Genomic DNA, 19,049 nt, shown 5'->3' with positions numbered 1-19,049 from the left:
ATAACGTTAGCAATACAATAATAAAAGCAAAATAAGATGACCCTGCTTGTGAGAACTTACAATCTGCCCTTATCTGCCACCTTGACTACTGCAACCTCCTACTCTCTGGCGCCTCCCCTCTGGCACCACTCCAATCCATCCTACACTCTGCTGCCCGACTAATCTACCTGTCTCCCCGCTACTCCCCAGCCTCTCCCCTATCCCAAGCCCTTCACTGGCTTCCTATCGTCTAGAGGCTCCAGTTCAAAAGCCTAACTATGACATACAAAGCCATCCACAACCTGTTTCCTCCATACATCTGCAACATGGTCTCCCGGTACTTGCCTACACGCAACCTTCGATCCTCACAAGATCTCCTTCTTTTAGCCCCTCTTATCTTTTCTTCCCACAACCGCATCCAAGACTTCTCCCGTGCTTCCCCCATACTCTGGATCTCTCTACGCCAACACATCAGACTCTCGCCTACCATAGAAACCTTCAAAAAGAACCTGAAGAGTCACCTCTTCCGACAAGCCTACAGCCTGCAGTGATCCTCAATTTTCTGAACCGCCGCACGACCAGCTCTACCCTCTCCTAGTGTATCCTCACCCATCCCCTGCAGACTGTGAGCCCTCGCAGGCAGGGTCCTCCCTCCTTCTGTACCTGTTAGTGCCTTGTTTTTTACTTGTGTTTATTGTATTTGTCTATATTTGCTCCCTTATCACATGTAAAGCGCCATGGAATAAAAATGTATAATAATAATAATAACGTGCTTATTTAAATGAAATACAAACTATTTCAAGAGTTGAATGAAGAATTATTTTGCTTATATTAATAGCTTTGTTCTATGTCTTGTTCTAGGAAACCTCAGATAAAAGTGTAATAGAACTACATCAGTATGCCAAAAAGAACAAGCCAAATCTTCATATTCTAAATAAGCTGCAGGATGAAATGCAAAAGCTGGCACAAGAAAGGGTGAGTGGTAATCTTAGCTAGATACAAATGACCCCTTCTTTATTCAGCAGACAACCAAGTGCATGCAGTCTTTGTCTTCAATTCATTTCTGTAGTATCTACAATTGGCAATTATTATTATATATATAGCACCATTGATTCCATGATGATGTACATGAGAAGGGGGTTACATACAAATTACAGTAAACAGAGTAGCAATGACAGACTGATACAGAGGGGCAAGGACCCTGCCCTTGCGGGCTTACATTCTACAGGATGGTGGAGAAGGAGACAATAGGTTGGGGGGCTTGCAGCAGCTTCGGTGGTGGTGAGGGGTAGCTCCGGTGGTGGTGAGGAGGCAGCGGGGTCATTGCAGGCTGTAGGCTTTCTTGAAGAGGTGGCTTTTCCGGTTCAATCTGAAGGGTCCGAATGTGGTTGATAGTCGAACGTGTTGGGGCACAGAATTCCAGAAGATTGGGTATATTCGGGAGAAGTCTTGGAGGCGATTAGGTGAGGAGCGAATAAGTGTGGAGGAGAGAAGGAGGTCTTGGGAGGATTGTAGATTACGTGAGGGAAGATATCGGGAGATTAGGTCAGAGATATATAGAGGAGACAGGTTATGGATGGCTTTGTAGGTCAGTATTAGTAATTTGAACTGGATACGCTGGAGGAATGGGAGCCAGTGAAGAGATTTGCAGAGGGGAGAAGCGGAGGAGTAGCGAGGAGAGAGATGAATTAGTCGGGCAGCAGAGTTAAGGATGGACTGGAGAGGTGCGAGAGTGTTACCAGGGAGGCCACAGAAAAGGATATTTTAGTAGTTGAGGCGGGAGATGATGAGGGCATGCACAAGCATTTTAGTAGATTGAGGAAAGGACGGAGGATTCTGGAGATATTTTTGAGCTGGAGGCGACAGGAGGTGGAAAGAGCTTGGATGTGCGGTTTGAAGGACAGGGCAGAGTCAAGGGTTACTCCGAGGCAGCAGACTTCCGGTACGGGGGAAAGCGTGATGTCACTAATTGCGATAGATAGGTTAGGTAAGGAAGATCTGTGAGATGGAGGAAAGATGATGAGTTCAGATTTGTCCACATTGAGTTTGGTTTGAGGAAGAGAAGGATATGGCTGATAGACACACCAGGATTCTGGACAGCAGAGAGGTGATTTCTGGGCCAGATAGGTAGATCTGAATGTCATCAGCATACAGGTGGTACTAGAATCCATGGGACTTTGAGTTGTCTCAGGCCAAGTGTATAAATTGAGAAGAGTAAGGGTCCTAGAACAGAGACTTGAGGGACTCCAACAGAGAGAAGGTGGGATGAGGAGGTAGTGTGGGAGTCGCTGAATGTGCGGTTGGAAAGGTATGAGGAGATCCAGGATAGGGCAAGGTCTTTGATGCTAAAGGAGGAGAGGATCTGTGGTAGGAGGCAGTGGTCAACTGTATCGAAAGCAGAGGACAGGTCTAGAAGGAGGAGTATAGAGTATTATCCGTTAGCTTTGGCTGTAAGTAGGTCGTTGGTAATTTTGGTCAGGGCAATCTTAGTGGAATGATGAGGACGGAAACCAGATTGTACATTGTCAAAGAGCAAGTTAGATGAGAGGTGGGAGGAAAAGCGTGGACGTGCTGCTCCAGGAGATTGGAAGCAGTGATATTGGGCGGTAGCTGGACATAGCGGTTGGGTCGAGGGTTGGCTTTTTAAGGATAGGCGTGATTGTGGCATGTTTGAAAGCAGAAGGGAAGGTACCGGAAGTTAGTGATAGGTTGAAGAGATGGGTTAGGGATGGGATAAGTGTAGTGGGGAGGAGGTGGGATGGGGTCTAGCGCACAAGTGGTGAGGTGTGAGAGTTTGGAGAGGAGACAATTAAGCTCCCCTTGGAAAGGGAAGTTATGGGGTTTGGGCATTGGTCTGGTACACAAAGGGGTTGTGGTGGTTGAACAATAAAGACTTGCTTTGTTTGGTCGATCTTATTTTTGAAGTCTGTGGCAAAGTCCTCAGCAGAGATGAGGGAGGTTGGAGGGGGCAGTTGGGCGTGGATGAGGGAGTTTTGAATAACTGTTTGGGGTTGGAGGATAGGGAAGATGCAGGGGTTGTGAAGTAGGCCTGTTTAGCAGAGGTGAAAGCAGATTTGAAAGCGAGCATTGCCTGTGTGAATGCAGTGAAATCATCTTGCGAATTTGTTTTCTTTCAACGCCGCTCTGCAACCCTGGACACTTGCTGGAGCTTTTTAGTGATGTTATTGTGCCAAGGTTGTCTATTGATACGTCACACTCTGCCATGAACGAGAGGGGCGACCGTGTCAATAGCTGATGTGAGAGTGGCATTGTAGAAAGCAGCGGCACGGTCTGTGTCATGGAGTGAGGATATGGATGCCAATGGTAGGATAGAGTCAGAGTGTGTGGGTGTCTAGGTGTGCGAGGTTTCTGTGGGGGTGCTCATATTGCTGGACATGGGTGACAGGACAGGGGAGGAGGACAGGGATGAGAAAGTGAGTAGATGGTAGTCGGATAGAGGGAGAGGGGAGGTGGTGAAGTTGGATAGAGAGCAGAGACTGGTGAAGACCAGGTCTAGTGTATGTCTGTCTGTGTGGGTGGCTGCGGAGGACCACTGAGTAAGTCCAAAAGATGAAGTAAGGGACAGCAGTTTGGAGGCTGTTGACTGAAGGGTATCAGTAGGGATGTTGAAGTCACCCATGATGATAGTGGGAATGTCAGTGGAAAGAAAATGAAGAAGCCAGGTAGAGAATTGGTCATTGGAGGTTGGAGGGAGAGTAGCTGCGGACAGAGTGGACTTCAAAAGAGGGGAGGATAAAGGAGGGTAGAGGTGGGATTGGGTTGAAGGTGCAGTTAGTGGAAAGAAGAAGACCCACTCCTCCACCATGTTTGTTGCCGGGGCGAGGAGTGAGGGTGAAGTGGAGGCCGCCATAACACAGTGCAGCAGGGGAGGCGGTGTCAGAGGGTGTCAGCCATGTTTGTGAGGCCGAGAAAGGCAAGATTGCGATAGAGAAAGAGGTCGTGAATCACATGAAGCTTATTGCAGGTGGAGCGTGCATTCCAGAGTGCTCCAGAGAGGGGGAGCAGGCAGGTGGGCGTCAAGGGCACGGGTTTTACGTTGGAGAGATTGCGGTAGTTCGTATTAGATAAGAGCGGTAGGAGGGGGTAGTAATGGGAGGCATGAGCTGTGGGGGACCAGGATTGGGAGATTTGTCACCAGCAGTGAGGAGAAGCAGAGAGAGGGATAGCAGGTGGGAGAAAGAGAGTGGCCGGCTTGTTTTATGTTTTATTAGGAGATATCTGAGGTTGAGGAGCAGGTCAGCAGAGGAGGTCAGGTGGGGAGTAGTAATGAGTGAAGTGTACTCATTGGTCGGGTTTTCCTGAGCACGCTCGGGTGGTCCGAGTATTTGTAACTGCTCGGAGATTTCGTTTTCCTTGCCTCAGCTGCGTGATTTACGGCTGACAGTCAGTTTGAATACATGTGGGGATTCCCTAGCAACCAGGCAACCCCCACATGTACTCAGGCTTGCTAGCAGTTGTAAATCATGCAGCTGCCTCAGCAAAAACTAAATCTCCGAGCAGTTACAAATACTTGGAGACCACCCGAGCGTGCTCGGGAAAACCTGACCAACGAGTACACTCATCACTAGTGGGGGGAAGCAAGAGGGAAGGGGAGATGATTATTTGGTTAGAGCAGTGTTCCCCAACTCCGGTCCTCAAGAGCCACCAACAGGTCATGTTTTCAGGATTTCCTTCGTATTGCACAGGTGATGGAATTATTGCCTGTGCAGGTGATGCAATTATCACCTGTGTAATACTAAGGAAATCCTGAAAACATGACCTGTTGGTGGCTCTTGAGGACCGGACTTGAGGAACACTGCGTTAGAGGATGCTGGCATTTGGGGATAGTGAAGGAGAGTGAGAATTAATGGAGCAAACACTGTAAGGGCATATGTAAACATGGTGAAGGAGTAAGATGGGTTAATAGGAAAGCTACTGTAGGTCCAAGTTAAAAGAAGTGCTTGTTCGGCAGACATACCCTAAAGAGACATAGACACAGTGTGGGGTCCTGACTCCTGCTGTGATTGCCGAAAAAATAACTGGCTCTTCTCGATGCTTTGCTGCAGGGGGCGCGTGCCAGACCCCGCACTGCGTGCACCCCTTGGAATGCTACTAAATTTATAGGACTGAGAAAAGGATCAGGTGAAAGGGATTGTGGGAGCTGATTTTGGATAAATTAGCAGCTGGCCAACACACCAGGGGAGGTTAAATGGTTAAAGGCACTGGCAATTGCAATCACCATGGTGAGCATGGATGATGGCGTTTCATTTAAGCCACCAACTCTCTACTTTTCCTCCTATTACATCTTGTTGGATATCTGGACTCTGCTCCTCTGTCTTTTTTCAGTTTGACTATCAAGTTGCTTTTTGCAGTGTTGCATTTCCAGGAATAGGTTTCTTACAGTTAAGATCTGCCAAGGTGCTTGTAATGGTTCATGACAGGGTTTTAGTGTTGGCCAAGAGAGTGATGGCATGTTGGTAGGTTATCCCATTCTAAAAATGAAGGGGCTGTATAACTGGTCTAATGTTATGGCCTTTTCAAGTTTTTCCATGTACAGTGATCGTTCTGAACATCAGCTGCCAATGATAAGGGTGCATGGGGGGTCATAGGAGCTGTCTCACTGCTTACTCTAGTCTTGAGAACAGAGAACATTTGAAGCTCTCTTGCAACTGGACTTGCTGGCTGTGTTTGTGTGACAATTTGCATTCACATAAGAGTCTGAGATTGCCAAGATAAATCAAATAGTTTTTCCTTTTATTTCCCATATCAAAATCTTTAATAGAATGAAAAATTGAAATCTTGCAATTTTCACACTGACCACTGGGGCTTCTTTAGATTTTAACTTTGTTTCAGGAAACAACAAATGTACATTCATAGTTTCATTGTCTTATGGTTGACAGTAGACATACAGCACCACTCCAGTGAGTTTATTTTTCATTGCTGGAGTGGTGATTTAAATCTAAGCCCCTGTTCATATACTCACCCTTTGGCGTCTTAACAGTTTTGTGGTCACCGCTCCAGTGCCGCTTCGCCATCTTTTGAGCACAGCTTCTGACTTGCCGGAAGTCAGAACCTACATCACAAGTTCTCAATGCAAGTCTGAGAACGAGGCAGTCACAAACTTGTATTGTAAAGTAACCTCCATGAAACACTGTAGCTGCAGGCAAGTCACTTTTTGCCGGAGACCTATGGGAGCTGCATCGAAAACTGATGAAAATGCCAGAAGAGGAGTGTTGGGAAGCAGGGGACTTAAATTTAAAGCACCACTCCAGAAGTGCAATGCTAAATAAAAAACAATTTTAAAGAGATTCCCATCTCCAAGATCCCATCCCAATATGTGTAGTAGATGTAATAATAATATTAGCAAATACCTCTGCTTAGAAATGCGGTATAGTTTTTCTGATTAGCTGTGTCTTTTTCCTCATGTGCAGGCATTGCAGTAGCTTAGGTATCCACGGTTGTGACCACTAATATAGTGACAGATGGCTAGTTGCTAGTGTTCATAACCATGGAAACATAAGGTCCTGCAATGCCTGCACATGAGGAAAGAGACATGGCAAATAAAAAAAAAAAACTATACTACATTTCTAAGCGGAGGTATTTGCTAATAAGCTGCAGCCTTCGGACGAACTTCTGGTGACGCGCATGGCGTGTGTTTCAGCATGAAACGCATTTCCAGTCGGGACATCTTTTGATGACATGCATGCTGGAACGCACTTCTGGTTTAAAGGGGAACCTCTGATTTGGACGGCGCAGCGTGCGTTCCAGTGTGGAACACAAGGTTATTCAGAGGGTAGAGCTCATCATGCACCTGGGAAAAGGCGAGACCCTATAAAAGGGTCATTTCAGGTGTGGTGGATGTCACCATGGATATTAATCCTAATCACTCAGAAGCACCATCCAAGCATTCCCTGGGCAGTGTAAATTGATCCCATTGCCTGCCTCACCCCTTCCTTGATAAGGTCTGACTGTTTATGGTATAGCTCTCCTGTATCTTTGAAAAATAGGACAAAGGAGCCCCCTTAAAATCCGATTCCTCCTCTCGGAAGAAACCAGGGAGATGGCCTGTAATGCAAAACTACAAGATGCCCATAAGAAACAATTAATAAATTGGATCATTTTTATTAATAAGAAAGCATACATAACATTGTTACCAATATACTATCTAATAATAACTTGTTCATAATTACAGACTAAGCCTTTATATTACTGTTATGCATTTAATTGTATGAACAACTTTCCATATATCCATCTCTAATGCCATTTTATTGATTATATTTATAAATGAGAACAAAAACAAACAGCACCCCTCCCTCCAATAACACACCAGACCAAACTGTATTCATAGTACATTACATCCAATATACCCTGAATTAACTTACACACAATAGTCGCTTCTATTTACTATGTCCTCTGACTACCCCTATATCCGAAACCCAGGAATATTGTAGCCCTCTATCCTGAAACCACTAGCTGCCCTATATCTCACCAGAACTCCAGACTGTAGGCCCGGCGTATTTAACCATGGTCCCCATATATTTTGTTATTGCTATTCTTTTTTTATAAACTCCCTTTTCCATCCAAACGTTATCATTTATCCTGTTTATTAGTACATTGATTGACGGAGGTTGGACATCTAACCAATGTGATACAATCAGTTTGCGAGCCGGGTTTAATGTTCACGATAACACAATGGCCAGTGGAGATTCAAAGTCCGTTGACTCTCCCAGATATCCCAGCACACACACCTTTGGGTCTGCTTGAAGTGTCACTCCAAATACCCTTTATATTAGAGCTAATGTGCTTTTCCAATATGAGCCCAGTTTACTGCATTTCCAGAAATGTGCATTAAATGTGCATCCTCTGCTCCACATCTAGGGCAGTCTGCATCTGAGCAGACCCCTATCTTAAAAAGGAAGCTCAGCGTTCTATACACCCTGTGTATGAGCTATATGTGCGAGAGTCTCTGATACTCACACGGCAATAGTCTGGGTACCTGCTCCAATACCTCTTTCCATTGTTCTACTGTGATCTGTCACACATCTGATTCCCACCTTGCTGTCCAAGTATGGCCATCAGTAGGAGACTGCAGCATCTGCTGATATATTTTAGAGATTAGACCAGTCGTATACTTTGCAGATGCAAGTGTGTAGCCTTTTTTTTTTTAATGTCTGGTACCGCAACACCCAACTGGGACCGGAACACATGCCTCAGTTGTAGGTATTGAAAGAAGGAAGCATTAGGAAGCCCATGTTCTTGTTGGAGTTTATTGATGCTTTTAAGTGTTCCGTTTTCTAGTATATTGTCCATAATTGGTATTCCCTTCAGCTCCCACCCTCTAAACCCCTTTTAACTTGTCAAACTCTGCTAATTTTTGATCGTGCCATATTGAGGTAAATTTGGAGTATCCAGTAACTCCCAGCAATCTTTCCCCTATCCCACACCTTTGTATATTAACGCCATATGATAGTTGACACTGTTTAATATGATAATGCTGACACTGTTCTGATATCTGTGTTAGGGACAGTCAGTGGCAGTGGTAGGTCAGCATTGGTAAGGGTTATGGCAGTGTTGTTGCAGGTTAGTGTTAAGGGGGGCACTGTAGAGTAGATTAGATTGTGTTGAGAACTGGTTTCAGTCAGAGTAGTGACAGTTGAGAAAGGACGCGGAGCCAGTGTAGTGGCAGGGAGAGTGCCTTTTTGAGGTAATTTTCAGGTAGTGGGAGGAGCTAGAGCAGAGTGAGAGGAATTGTTCTAGAAGGAGCCGTAGTAGTTGTGTGGTGAGTTAGGCTGTGTGCACACGTTGCGTTTTTTTCGCGTTTTTTTTTTCACTATAAAAACGCATACATTATGCATCAGAGCATTTAGAATGCATTCCGCAATTTTTGTGCACATGATGCGTTTTTGTCGTGAAAAAAAAACGCATCGCGGTAAAAAAACGCAGCATGTTAATTAATTTTGCGGATTTTTTGCGTTTTTCCCGCTATTTAATGCATTGGGAAGCTCTGGAAAAAAAACGCTTCAAAAACGTGCAAAAAAAAGCATAAAAAATGCATGCGGATTTCTTGCAGAAAATGTCCGGTTTTGCTCAGGAAATTTCTGCAAGAAATCCTGAACGTGTGCACATAGCCTTAGGCCCCCTACACACGTTCAGGAATTCATGCAGAAAATTCCTGTGAAAATCCGGACATTTCTGCCGGATTTCCGCATGAAAACTGCATGCGTTTTTTAGCGTGTTTTTGCGCGGTTTTGACTCGGTTTTTCCCGGACATTTCCCAATGCATTAGACAGTGGGAAAACCGCAAAAAAACCGCAAAATTAATGAGCATGTTCATTATTTTTCCGCAATGCGTTTTTCATGCGGAAAAACGCACATCATGTGCACAGAAATTGTGGATTTCATTAAAAATGATAGGATGCTTAATGTATGCAGATTATTTGCGGTTTTATAGCGCAAAAACGCTAAAAAACCGCAAATAATCTGCAACGTGTGCACATAGCCTTATAGTTGAAAGAGACAAAAGAAGCACTGAGGGAATTAGGTCTGGAGATGTTAGATCATTAAAGCACGTGGGAAGCGAGGCAGTCTGGAGGGGTCGGTGGCTTGTCTGTGGGTTGCCTCCCATGACATCCGGGACTTACGGTCCGAACAGAAATTGCAGAGGCAACCTGATTTTTCGCCCAGGATGGGGAAAGTGGACGGAGAGCACATAGTATCAGAAAGCTGGAATTCCCAGGGGACTGCTGGTCTGGAAGCCACGGTGCTAGAACATAAGCTGAAGGAAAAAACCAGGGAAAGTGCAGGAGGAGAAGTTCTTATGTCTTTTGAAGATTGTTGGATTAAGTCTGTTATGAAGATGCACGAATTGAGTAAAGTTTTATTAAAAATGAATCGAGACTTTGATAACTTTTGTGTGTGTCTGCGACGAATTGGAGCCCTGTATTCTGTGAAGGATTCTGACTCACAGGTGAGTGAACTACTTGACACAGCACACCACAAAATGGACATGATATTTCTGTAGCGGATCGTCAGGCTGTGATGAGGAAGCAGCTGCAATCCCTCGCTATGGCTACCAGCCTGGCCCCCGTTACATGTGAATAGGTGAAAAGTATTTTTTGTCATGTAAAACAAGTCTTCCTGCTTTGCCCATACTTTCCCTCTTTTCCATAGATGATCTGTCTTTTAAACACACCTGCTGTCATTGTTACAGTAACTTTGTCACTTACAACATATCTTGTAACTAATGTTTGAGATGCTCTTTCCTCCACCTTTGCCTGGCGGTAAGTGCTGGTTTCTTGGTGCTGCCGTGATCTTTTTCAATCACAGCTTTGTAACTTCTGGGTGGCAGCGTTGTAAATTACTTTTTAGATTGGAATCTCTTGAAGGAGCATTTTTATCACTTCCTGAGTATGCACTGATTTTGGCAATCACAGCATTTGTTTTCATCTGGGTCACTTATACACTGACACACAAAATGATTTTTATCTTGAGTCACTGTGAATTGCTCAAATACAGCTGACTTCATAAGATGCTTCTTAGACATTTTGTAATTATGTAAATTCGCTCTCAAAATAATTTTGTCCTGTAAATAAAATAAGGTATATTTTAATTCTTGCAAGAATAGGGAATCATGCACTGTATAATTTAGGATATAAATAAAACAATATTTGCATAAATCAATAGGACAGATGATAATTATAAAGTTTGTAAAATATGTTGTTAGATAGTTGTACGCTGAACTTTCAATCTCGGGCTTGTCTCAGGGTACAGCTCACTAAATGCTTCTTATCATATTTTTTCACAGTCTATGAAGAGGGGAGGAGGGAGGGAGCATGTTTGTGCTGAATCATATTCCAGAACACACACGCCCTGTTACTTTATTTCCGAATTTGAGATGTTAGAAACAGTTTTTCCCCTTATATTCTATGTATAGTGTATATAAGTCATCAGAGCAGCTAAACATGAACTAAGAGGAGAAACAAACTAAAACATCAAGCATACAGAGACAACATATACTGGACTATTGATTTATGCACAGTTAATTGAAAGTTTAACTATGCTTTAAGTACTTGCCTTAATCCTGCTTTCCTGTTCGCTCCAGAAGTTCTGAGATGAGTACAGGAATTCCTTCCCTGTGTGTTTGTTATTTTTTTCCCCTTATCTGTAGAGGAGGAGGTTCACTACTTATCATGAGCACAAACTGCAGCACAGATTCATCTCGGCTAAAAGTCTAGACCTAAAGGTACCTTCACACTGAACAACTTAACAACGATAACGATAGCGATGCGTGACGTTGCAGCGTCCTGGATAGCGATATCATTGTGTTTGACACGCAGCAGCGATCAGGATCCTGCTGTGACATCGTTGGTCGGAGCTAGAAGGCCAGCACCTTATTTCGTCGCTGGCTCACCCGCTGACATCGCTGAGTCAGCGTGTGTGACGCTGATTCAGCGATGTCTTCACTGGTAACCAGGGTAAACATCGGGTTACTAAGCGCAGGGCCGCGCTTAGTAACCCGATATTTACCCTGGTTACCATTGTAAATGGAGAAAACAAACAAACACTACATACTTACATTCCGGTGTCTGTCGCGTCCCCCGGCGTCCGCTTCCCTGCACTGTGTCAGCGCCGGCCGGCCGTAAAGCAGAGCACAGCGGTGACGTCACCGCTCTGCTTTACGGCCGGCGCTTACACAGTGCAGGGAAGTGGACGCCGGGGGACGCGACAGACACCGGAATGTAAGTATGTAGTGTTTGGTTTTTTTTACATTTACACTGGTAACCAGGGTAAACATCGGGTTACTAAGCGCGGCTCTGCGCTTAGTAACCCGATGTTTACCCTGGTTACCCGGGGACTTCGGCATCGTTGGTCGCTGGAGAGCTGTCTGTGTGACAGCTCTCCAGCGACCACACAACGACGAAACAGCGACGCTGCAGCGATCGGCATCGTTGTCTATATCGCTGCAGCGTCGCTTAATGTGACGGTACCTTTAGATCATGAATAGGACAGACATTTATAGGACATTTCATAACTTTCCCAAATTCTTATGAAAAAAATATTCCCCACAAACTGTATTGAACTACTATACCCAATTTATTATATATTTTCCTCCTGTTGTACCATTCATTTTATACCTACTCCGTCTCAACCAAAATGGACTCCGACTCCACGACTCTGACTCCACAGCCCTAGTATCAAGGATGTTTACTTCTTGCATTAGTAGTTGTTTGTTTTCAGGGATTGCTTACATGTTTGTGGTGGCATAGATCGCTGTGCTACTATATATAAATTAGTTATAATAAGGCCCTGGATATTTACATGGCATCTTGATTGTACTTATATGAATACCTTGTTTTTCTAGTAGATGCAATTGTTCTATTTTTTTGTAGCTAGGAACTTAATTTATAGTAAAGTGCTTAGCCGCACCCAAGTAGGTACTGTTCTTTTTGCTAATATTATTTAAATGTACTGCTATTCACTTTTTGAGCTTCTTGGTTGTGCAACCAATGTACCTGACATTTCACAAACCGCATTCAATACAATAAATCACATTGTGGGAATCACAATTGATGAAAGATTCTAGGACGTGATTCACACAATGTGGTAGAGTAAAGGATTTTTTCCTGTCCATTGCAAAAGTGCATACATTGCAGCGACTCCCTGAACATTTGTAGAATTCCCTGGCCAAAAGCTAAGTGGGTGGTGGCTGCAGAATCCGTACCAAACTGGGAGATATCATATTGCCCAACGAGCAACCACATCTGGCAACACACCTGCAGCCCCTGTCCACAATTTTCCGAAGGATATCATCCTGGTTAATGGGTAGATATTTTAAACTAATCTGTTTTAATCTGTTTGAACTGGGGACTGTATGGTGTGGAGAAAGTGTGGCAAATAAGCCACCCCCGTGATTGAAACCAGAACACAGCTAGGGAAAATAAAGTTAATTTTTTCTCCGTAGTGCTCAGCTAAGTGCAGGCGCCATAAACGCTATTAACCTGCAAATTAACCCCATATTTGCAGGTTAATGGTGTTTTTTCTGGTTAGAGGTTCCCTTTAACCCTTCACGACTTTGATTTTTTCCGTTTCTGCGTTTTTCTCCTGGCCTTACCAGAGCCATATCTTTTATTAATTTTTCTGTCAATATGGCCGTGTGAGTACTTGGGGTTTTTTTTGCGGGACAAGTTGTGCTTTTGAACTACACCATTGGTTTTACTATATAATGTACTGGAAACGGAAAAAAAATATTGAGTGCGGTGAAATTGCAAAAAAAGTGCAATTCCACAATTGTTTTTTGTTTGTTTTTTATTTTTTTTTACCGTGTTCACTATCCGCCATTATGATTCTCCAAGTCATTACAAGTTCACAGATAACCAACATGTATAGATTATTTTTTTTTATTTAAGTGGTGAAAAAAAATCCGAAACTTTGCAAAACAATAAATGTCACCATTTTCTGAGACCCAAAGCATCTCCATTTTTCCAGATCTGGGACTGGGTGGGGGTTTATTTTTTTGCGAGCCAAGCTGAAGTTTTTATTGATATCATTTTGGGGTAGATGCTATCTTTTTATCGCCTGTTATTGCATAGTATTGCAATGTTGAGGCAACAAAAAAAAAAGCGTTTTTTTTTTTTATTTTCGTTACGCTGTTTGCCAATTGGATTAATTCTTTTTATATATTGAGAGATCAGACGTTTCTGAACTTTGTGACACATATGTTTGGGTCGAAAGAGGGGTGATTTCAACTTTTATATATATATTTTTTTCACTCTTTTTTCACTTTTTCGCATGCTTCAATAATCTCTATGGGAGACTAGTAGCTACGGTCATCAGCATAGCATTCCGGCAATGACAAACACAGGGGTTTCATGCAGATCCAGGGTTGTCATGCCAATCCATCGGCGACATGTGGTCATGTGACATGGGCGCCAATGGGCGGGATTAGTGCTTCCGGTGCGGCCATGTTAAATGCCGCTGGCGGAGCTTGACAGTGGCATTTAACATGTTAAAGGGAACCTGTCACCTGAATTTGGCAGGACCAGTTTTGGGTCATATGGGCGGGGTTTTCGGGTGTTTGATTCACCCTTTCCTTACCCGCTGGCTGCATGCTGGCCGCAATATTGGATTGAAGTTCATTCTCTGTCCTCCGGAGTACACGCCTGCGCAAGGCAATATTGAATCAAACACCCGAAAACCCCGCCCATATGACCCAAAACTGGTCCCGCCAAATTCAGGTGACAGGTTCCCTTTAAGATCAGCTGCCTCTAACATGCAGGCTTAGCACCGGAGCCCGCATGGAGTGCAGGGACACGACCTATGACATACATAAACGTCATAGGTCGTGAAGGGGTTAAGTTTGAGATTGCATTAAAATCAATAAACCGTTGATGTCACACGTGATTGACAACTACATTTCTTGCAGTCAGATAAAATCTGTCCTTGTTTTTCATTTGTGGCAAAATCACTTAGTAATATGTTCTAATTATTATGTATTTGTTTTTTCCACCAATAGGAAGAAACGCGGAAAAAGCCTAAAATGACGATTGTTGAATCTGCACAGCCCGGCAATGAACCGCTATGTACAGTAGATGTTTGACCTGAGCACTAAAGGGAGCAATAAGAAACTAAGAGCGCTTACTTTGACAAACTTTTCATCTGATATTGAAGGTGATTCATAAATAGGGCTGCTTCCTTATGCATTGTCCTTTTTTTTTTTTCTTTCTTTCTCTGAACTGGACAAAAAATAGACACATTACCTCCTTTATGAAGAACTCTGTTTTTTTTTTTTTTTTCTTTTTAGTTTCTGTCAAAAAGATTTGCTGAGGTGTGTAAATCTAAAAAGCAAAGAAAGTGATACACTTAGGACATCAAGCACTTCCGCTACTATGGTCATGCCCGTCTGTGTATGTAGAGAAGACGACTAAATATAGGTCCTAGGTGCAAAATGCTAAGCTAAAATATTCGGTTGACTGAATGCACTGAATAGCTGATTAATTAGACTGACAGAACTTGGTATACCTAATATTTGCCGTGATGTTTTGCCTACTGATCGCTGTCTAGCTTGCCATATTTATTTATGCCTAGGTCCTGTGATATAAGGTCTGACCATTTCAAAAGAAGATGTGTGGGAAAGCTTTACACTGCGGTAGCCACTGCAATATGATCCATTGTGGTTACTGGCCTATAGGCACAGACCATGCGAAAAATAACAATCCGGACACTAGCTTTTAGGAATTTACTCCGATTTGAACTATGAAGGACCCACAGCACAATATCCAGCACATGCAATTATTATTTTGCACACATCTCCGCTGCTTCTGCTGTAAAGTCTCGGTCACATCAGTCGGCCTCTATAACCTGGATTGACCGCGTGTTGCGGCCATATCATTTCCTGGCAAGTTTGGAGCAATCAACTGCTGTAACTCATCTCTTGTATCATAGATGTTTACTGAAAAGATGTCGTGTAAGCACAGCCTGTATGCAAACTGAATGAATGTTGTTGTCCTATGCCCTTTAATAGCTGCATCAGTCTGCAATGCAAATACTACTTGTAAGTAAGTGTGATACACATTGTATGCAGTGTACCGGGCCTGGGTGGTCACACTTACCTTGTATGCAGTGTACCGGGCCTGGGTGGTCACACTTACCTTGTATCCCAAGAGGTCACATGAGCAGGAAGTTACAGCGGGTGCTCACGCTGTTTAATACAATGAATATTTAAGCACACAAAGAGTGGCTTTAAAGGCTTAAGGAGCTTTTTAAGAATTTCTTCAAGACATCAGGCAATAGGTTGTTACCAGGAGAAATGTATAATTTAGGAAGAATTGGAAGATTGTAATACAAAGTTCCTTACTTTCGATGAATTTTGTACTTTTCAGTTAACTGTATTCCTGGTGAATTGGTGCAGACTGCCTATTCTATTATGATGTTTTAACTAGAAAATTGGTCAATAATTATGTAGGATCCTACCAGTGATACAAATATGAATGTTGGTAAGCTTTCTATATGTAGATGTTATTCATCAATATTGCCTGTGTTGTAAAGCCTTATATGTACCAAAGGCAGTGACGTTCTGTCTGCTACCACCATGTGGGCTGCTTTATACGTTCATCTTCTTGCTGTTTGACTCAGAAATCTAGCTATTTTATCTAAACTTCATTAAAAGCCAAGTGAGCGTGGCCAAAATGTGTGGGGTTTTTGTTTGTCATCCATCCCTTCTTTAACTCTTCCGTCTTTCTAGCACAATTATTTTAGTTTTTTTGTTATTCTCATCCACTGTGCTGCTTGTCCAACACTTTACTTCTGTAGTGAAACTTATTTAGTTAGGCAATAAAAAAAAACAACCAACAACTGTATATGCAATATAGTGATAAAACCCATGCGGGCGCTTACTTTTATATAATATAACGTCGGGTCTAACTTCTTCCACATTGACACCAGTCTGTCGCAGGGCTTGGTAAGAACCATGCTCTTAGGAGTTCCATGAGGAGCATGACATAAAGGTCATTTATGACCTATTTCTAGATTTCTATCTTTTATATCCTTGATTGTATATTCTTAGATCTTGTCTTTGTTTTTATTATTCACAAATACTACAGCATATATAAACTTTAACGCAAAACTAAATCATTATTTGTATATAGCCAAATCAGTAATACTCCAGTTGTACACGCATATAGGTGAAGACCTTCATAGTACTTTACTTTGGCAGGTACTAATTAGAGTAACCGCACGTATAAGGCTGCATTCACACTATATTTACTCACAATACGAGGCCTATACATTAGCAGTCCCAACCCAAAATGTGGGGTCCAGTAGGTAATGGTCCTCTAGTTTTATATCGTACAGACAAATGCTTAACCCCTTGGTGACCACAATACATCTTTTTACTGACCTGACATAAGAGAATAGCATCCTCATACAGGTGACAATCCAGCAGCTGTCGGCTGTACACCATAGCTGACAACTTGCTGCATTAGCCACGATCAGTATTAACCCCTAAAAAGCTGCTGTCAATAGTGACCATCGCATCTAAATGGATGAGAGAATGATGATTTCCTCCTTAACCCCATTGACACTCTGAGATCTTGATCATGTGGTTCTGATGTTTCCCATGGCAATTCATGGCTAAATAAAGGCCTTTTTCGTTTTTTGCTCCCCTTCTTCCCAGAGCCATAACTTTTTTTATTTTTCTGTCAATATGGTCATGTGAGGGCTTGTTTGTTTTTTGTGGGACCAGTTGTACTTTTGAAGGCCACCATTCGTTTTACCATGTCGTGTACTAGAAAAAATTCCAAGTGCTGTGAAATTCCAAAAAAGTGCAGTCCCACAGTTGTTTTTTGTTTGGCCTTTTTACTAGGTTCACTAAATACCAAAACTGACCTGCCATTATGATTCTCCATGTCATTTCGAGTTCAGACACCAAACATGTCTAGGTTATTTTTTTTTTTTATCTAAGTGTTGAAAAAAAATTCCATTTAAAATTGCACCATTTTCCGATACCCGTAGTGTCTCCATTTTTCATGATCTCTGGTCGAGTGAGGGCTTATTTTTTCTGTGCCAAGCTGATGTTTTTAATGATACGATCTTTTGATCGCCCATTATTGCATTTCAATGCAATGTCGCAGCGACCAAAAAAAAACTTAATTCTGGCATTTTGACTTTTTTTCTCGCTACGCCATTTAGCGATCAGGTTAATTCTTGTATTGATAGATCGGGCGATTCTGAATGCGGTGATACCAAATGTGTATGTTTTTTTTTTTTTTTTCCAATTATTTTATGGTGAAGGGGGGTGATTTGAACTTTTATTTTTATTTTTTTTAAAACATTTTTTTTTTTTTTTTTACTTTTGGCATGCTTCAATAGTCTCTATGGGAGACTAGAAGCTGCCATAACCCAATTGGCTCTGCTACATGGAGGCGATGATCAGATCGCCTCTATATAGCAGAATTGCTCACTTGCTATGAGCGCCGACCACTGGGTGGCGCTCACAGCAATCTGGCACTGACAACCTTAGAGGTCTCCAGGAGACCTTCCGGCTGTCATGCCAACACACCAGTGACCCGCCATCACGTGACGCAGGTCACCGGTGGGCGTATTTCCAGTGTGATTGTCGGAAGCGCTTGTTAAATGCCGCTGTCAGAGTTCGACGCCGCCATTTTGCTGGTTAATAGCTGCGGGTATTGCTGGCACATGTCTGCTGTTCAAAACAGCTGACATGTCCTTGGAAAGATCACCATCGGAGCCCACATCAAAGGGAGGGTGTCTGACATCGACGTAAATGTACGCCCGATGTTGTAAAGGGATTAAAGTCTTCAAGCGATAGCGGCTTGTTCAAAAATTATCAAAATGTAGATGGTAAAACTAAACTTTTTCACTCATGTCACTTTGCATTAATTCCTGAAAAGTATTCGAAGGGTTAAAGAACTACCTGAAAGAGAGGTGCAGTTTTTAAAATTGTATCACTTTTTGGGGATTTCTAATATATAGGACCCCCAAAGTCACTTCAAAACTTCATAGGTTCCTAAAAAAATCTGTTTTGTAATTTTCCTTGAAAAAAATGAGATTACTGCTACATTTTTAAACCTTCTAAAATGCTAACAAAATAAAAACATTTTACAATTGGTCCTGATGTAAAGCAGGCATGAGGGGAATTGTATTTATTAATGTTTTTGTGTGGTATGACTATCTGGATTAAAGGGATAATCAAAGTTTGAAAATTGCACATTTTTAAGTAGTTTGTCAAATTTCTGATATTTTTATAAATAAACAAAAAACATATCAACCTAAATTCACCATTATCATGTGACTGGTCAGATTTTAAAATATTGGGCCTGTCATTAAGGGGTTAAACCATGTCTGTAATTACCTCTGAGTTTGATAGCTTTCAGTCAGGTTGGAAACCGCAGATGACTAGCTCATGAAATGGATCCCGTTTAGTTTCACAAATAATAGAACAGTGTTGCCGCATGTGGTTTCCTGCAACCTACTTTTATTTTAAATAAACTTTTTCAGATTTTAATTTAAAGGTTTGTCTTGCGTTGTCTGTTCAGGAGCGCAACATTCCCCAG

At 42.6% G+C, this 19,049-nt stretch overlaps 1 protein-coding gene across 2 annotated transcripts in view; it reads left to right on the top strand.

Moving 5' to 3' along the window:
* Positions 1–17,410, top strand: part of DGCR8 (DGCR8 microprocessor complex subunit) — an 88,554-nt gene extending 71,144 nt beyond the window's left edge. The window contains exons 13-15 of one of the 2 annotated variants that reach the window (XR_013223605.1): positions 841–954; positions 14,492–14,646; positions 14,780–17,410. Coding sequence is in view for 1 of the 2 variants with exons in the window: in XM_077293383.1 (XP_077149498.1) it covers positions 841–954; positions 14,492–14,575 (198 nt within the window). In the remaining variant the exon portion in view is untranslated. Of the gene's footprint in view, positions 1–840; positions 955–14,491 lie in introns of both variants that reach the window. The other variant, XM_077293383.1, reaches the window with a different exon arrangement.
* Positions 17,411–19,049: the final 1,639 nt, after the last annotated feature.

The sequence above is a fragment of the Ranitomeya variabilis genome, chromosome 1 (genome assembly GCF_051348905.1).
Source record: "Ranitomeya variabilis isolate aRanVar5 chromosome 1, aRanVar5.hap1, whole genome shotgun sequence".
In the NCBI taxonomy this organism is placed as follows: domain Eukaryota; kingdom Metazoa; phylum Chordata; class Amphibia; order Anura; family Dendrobatidae; genus Ranitomeya; species Ranitomeya variabilis.
Note: the sequence above shows the minus strand (reverse complement) of the source record. Positions and strands in the feature narration are given on the sequence as shown.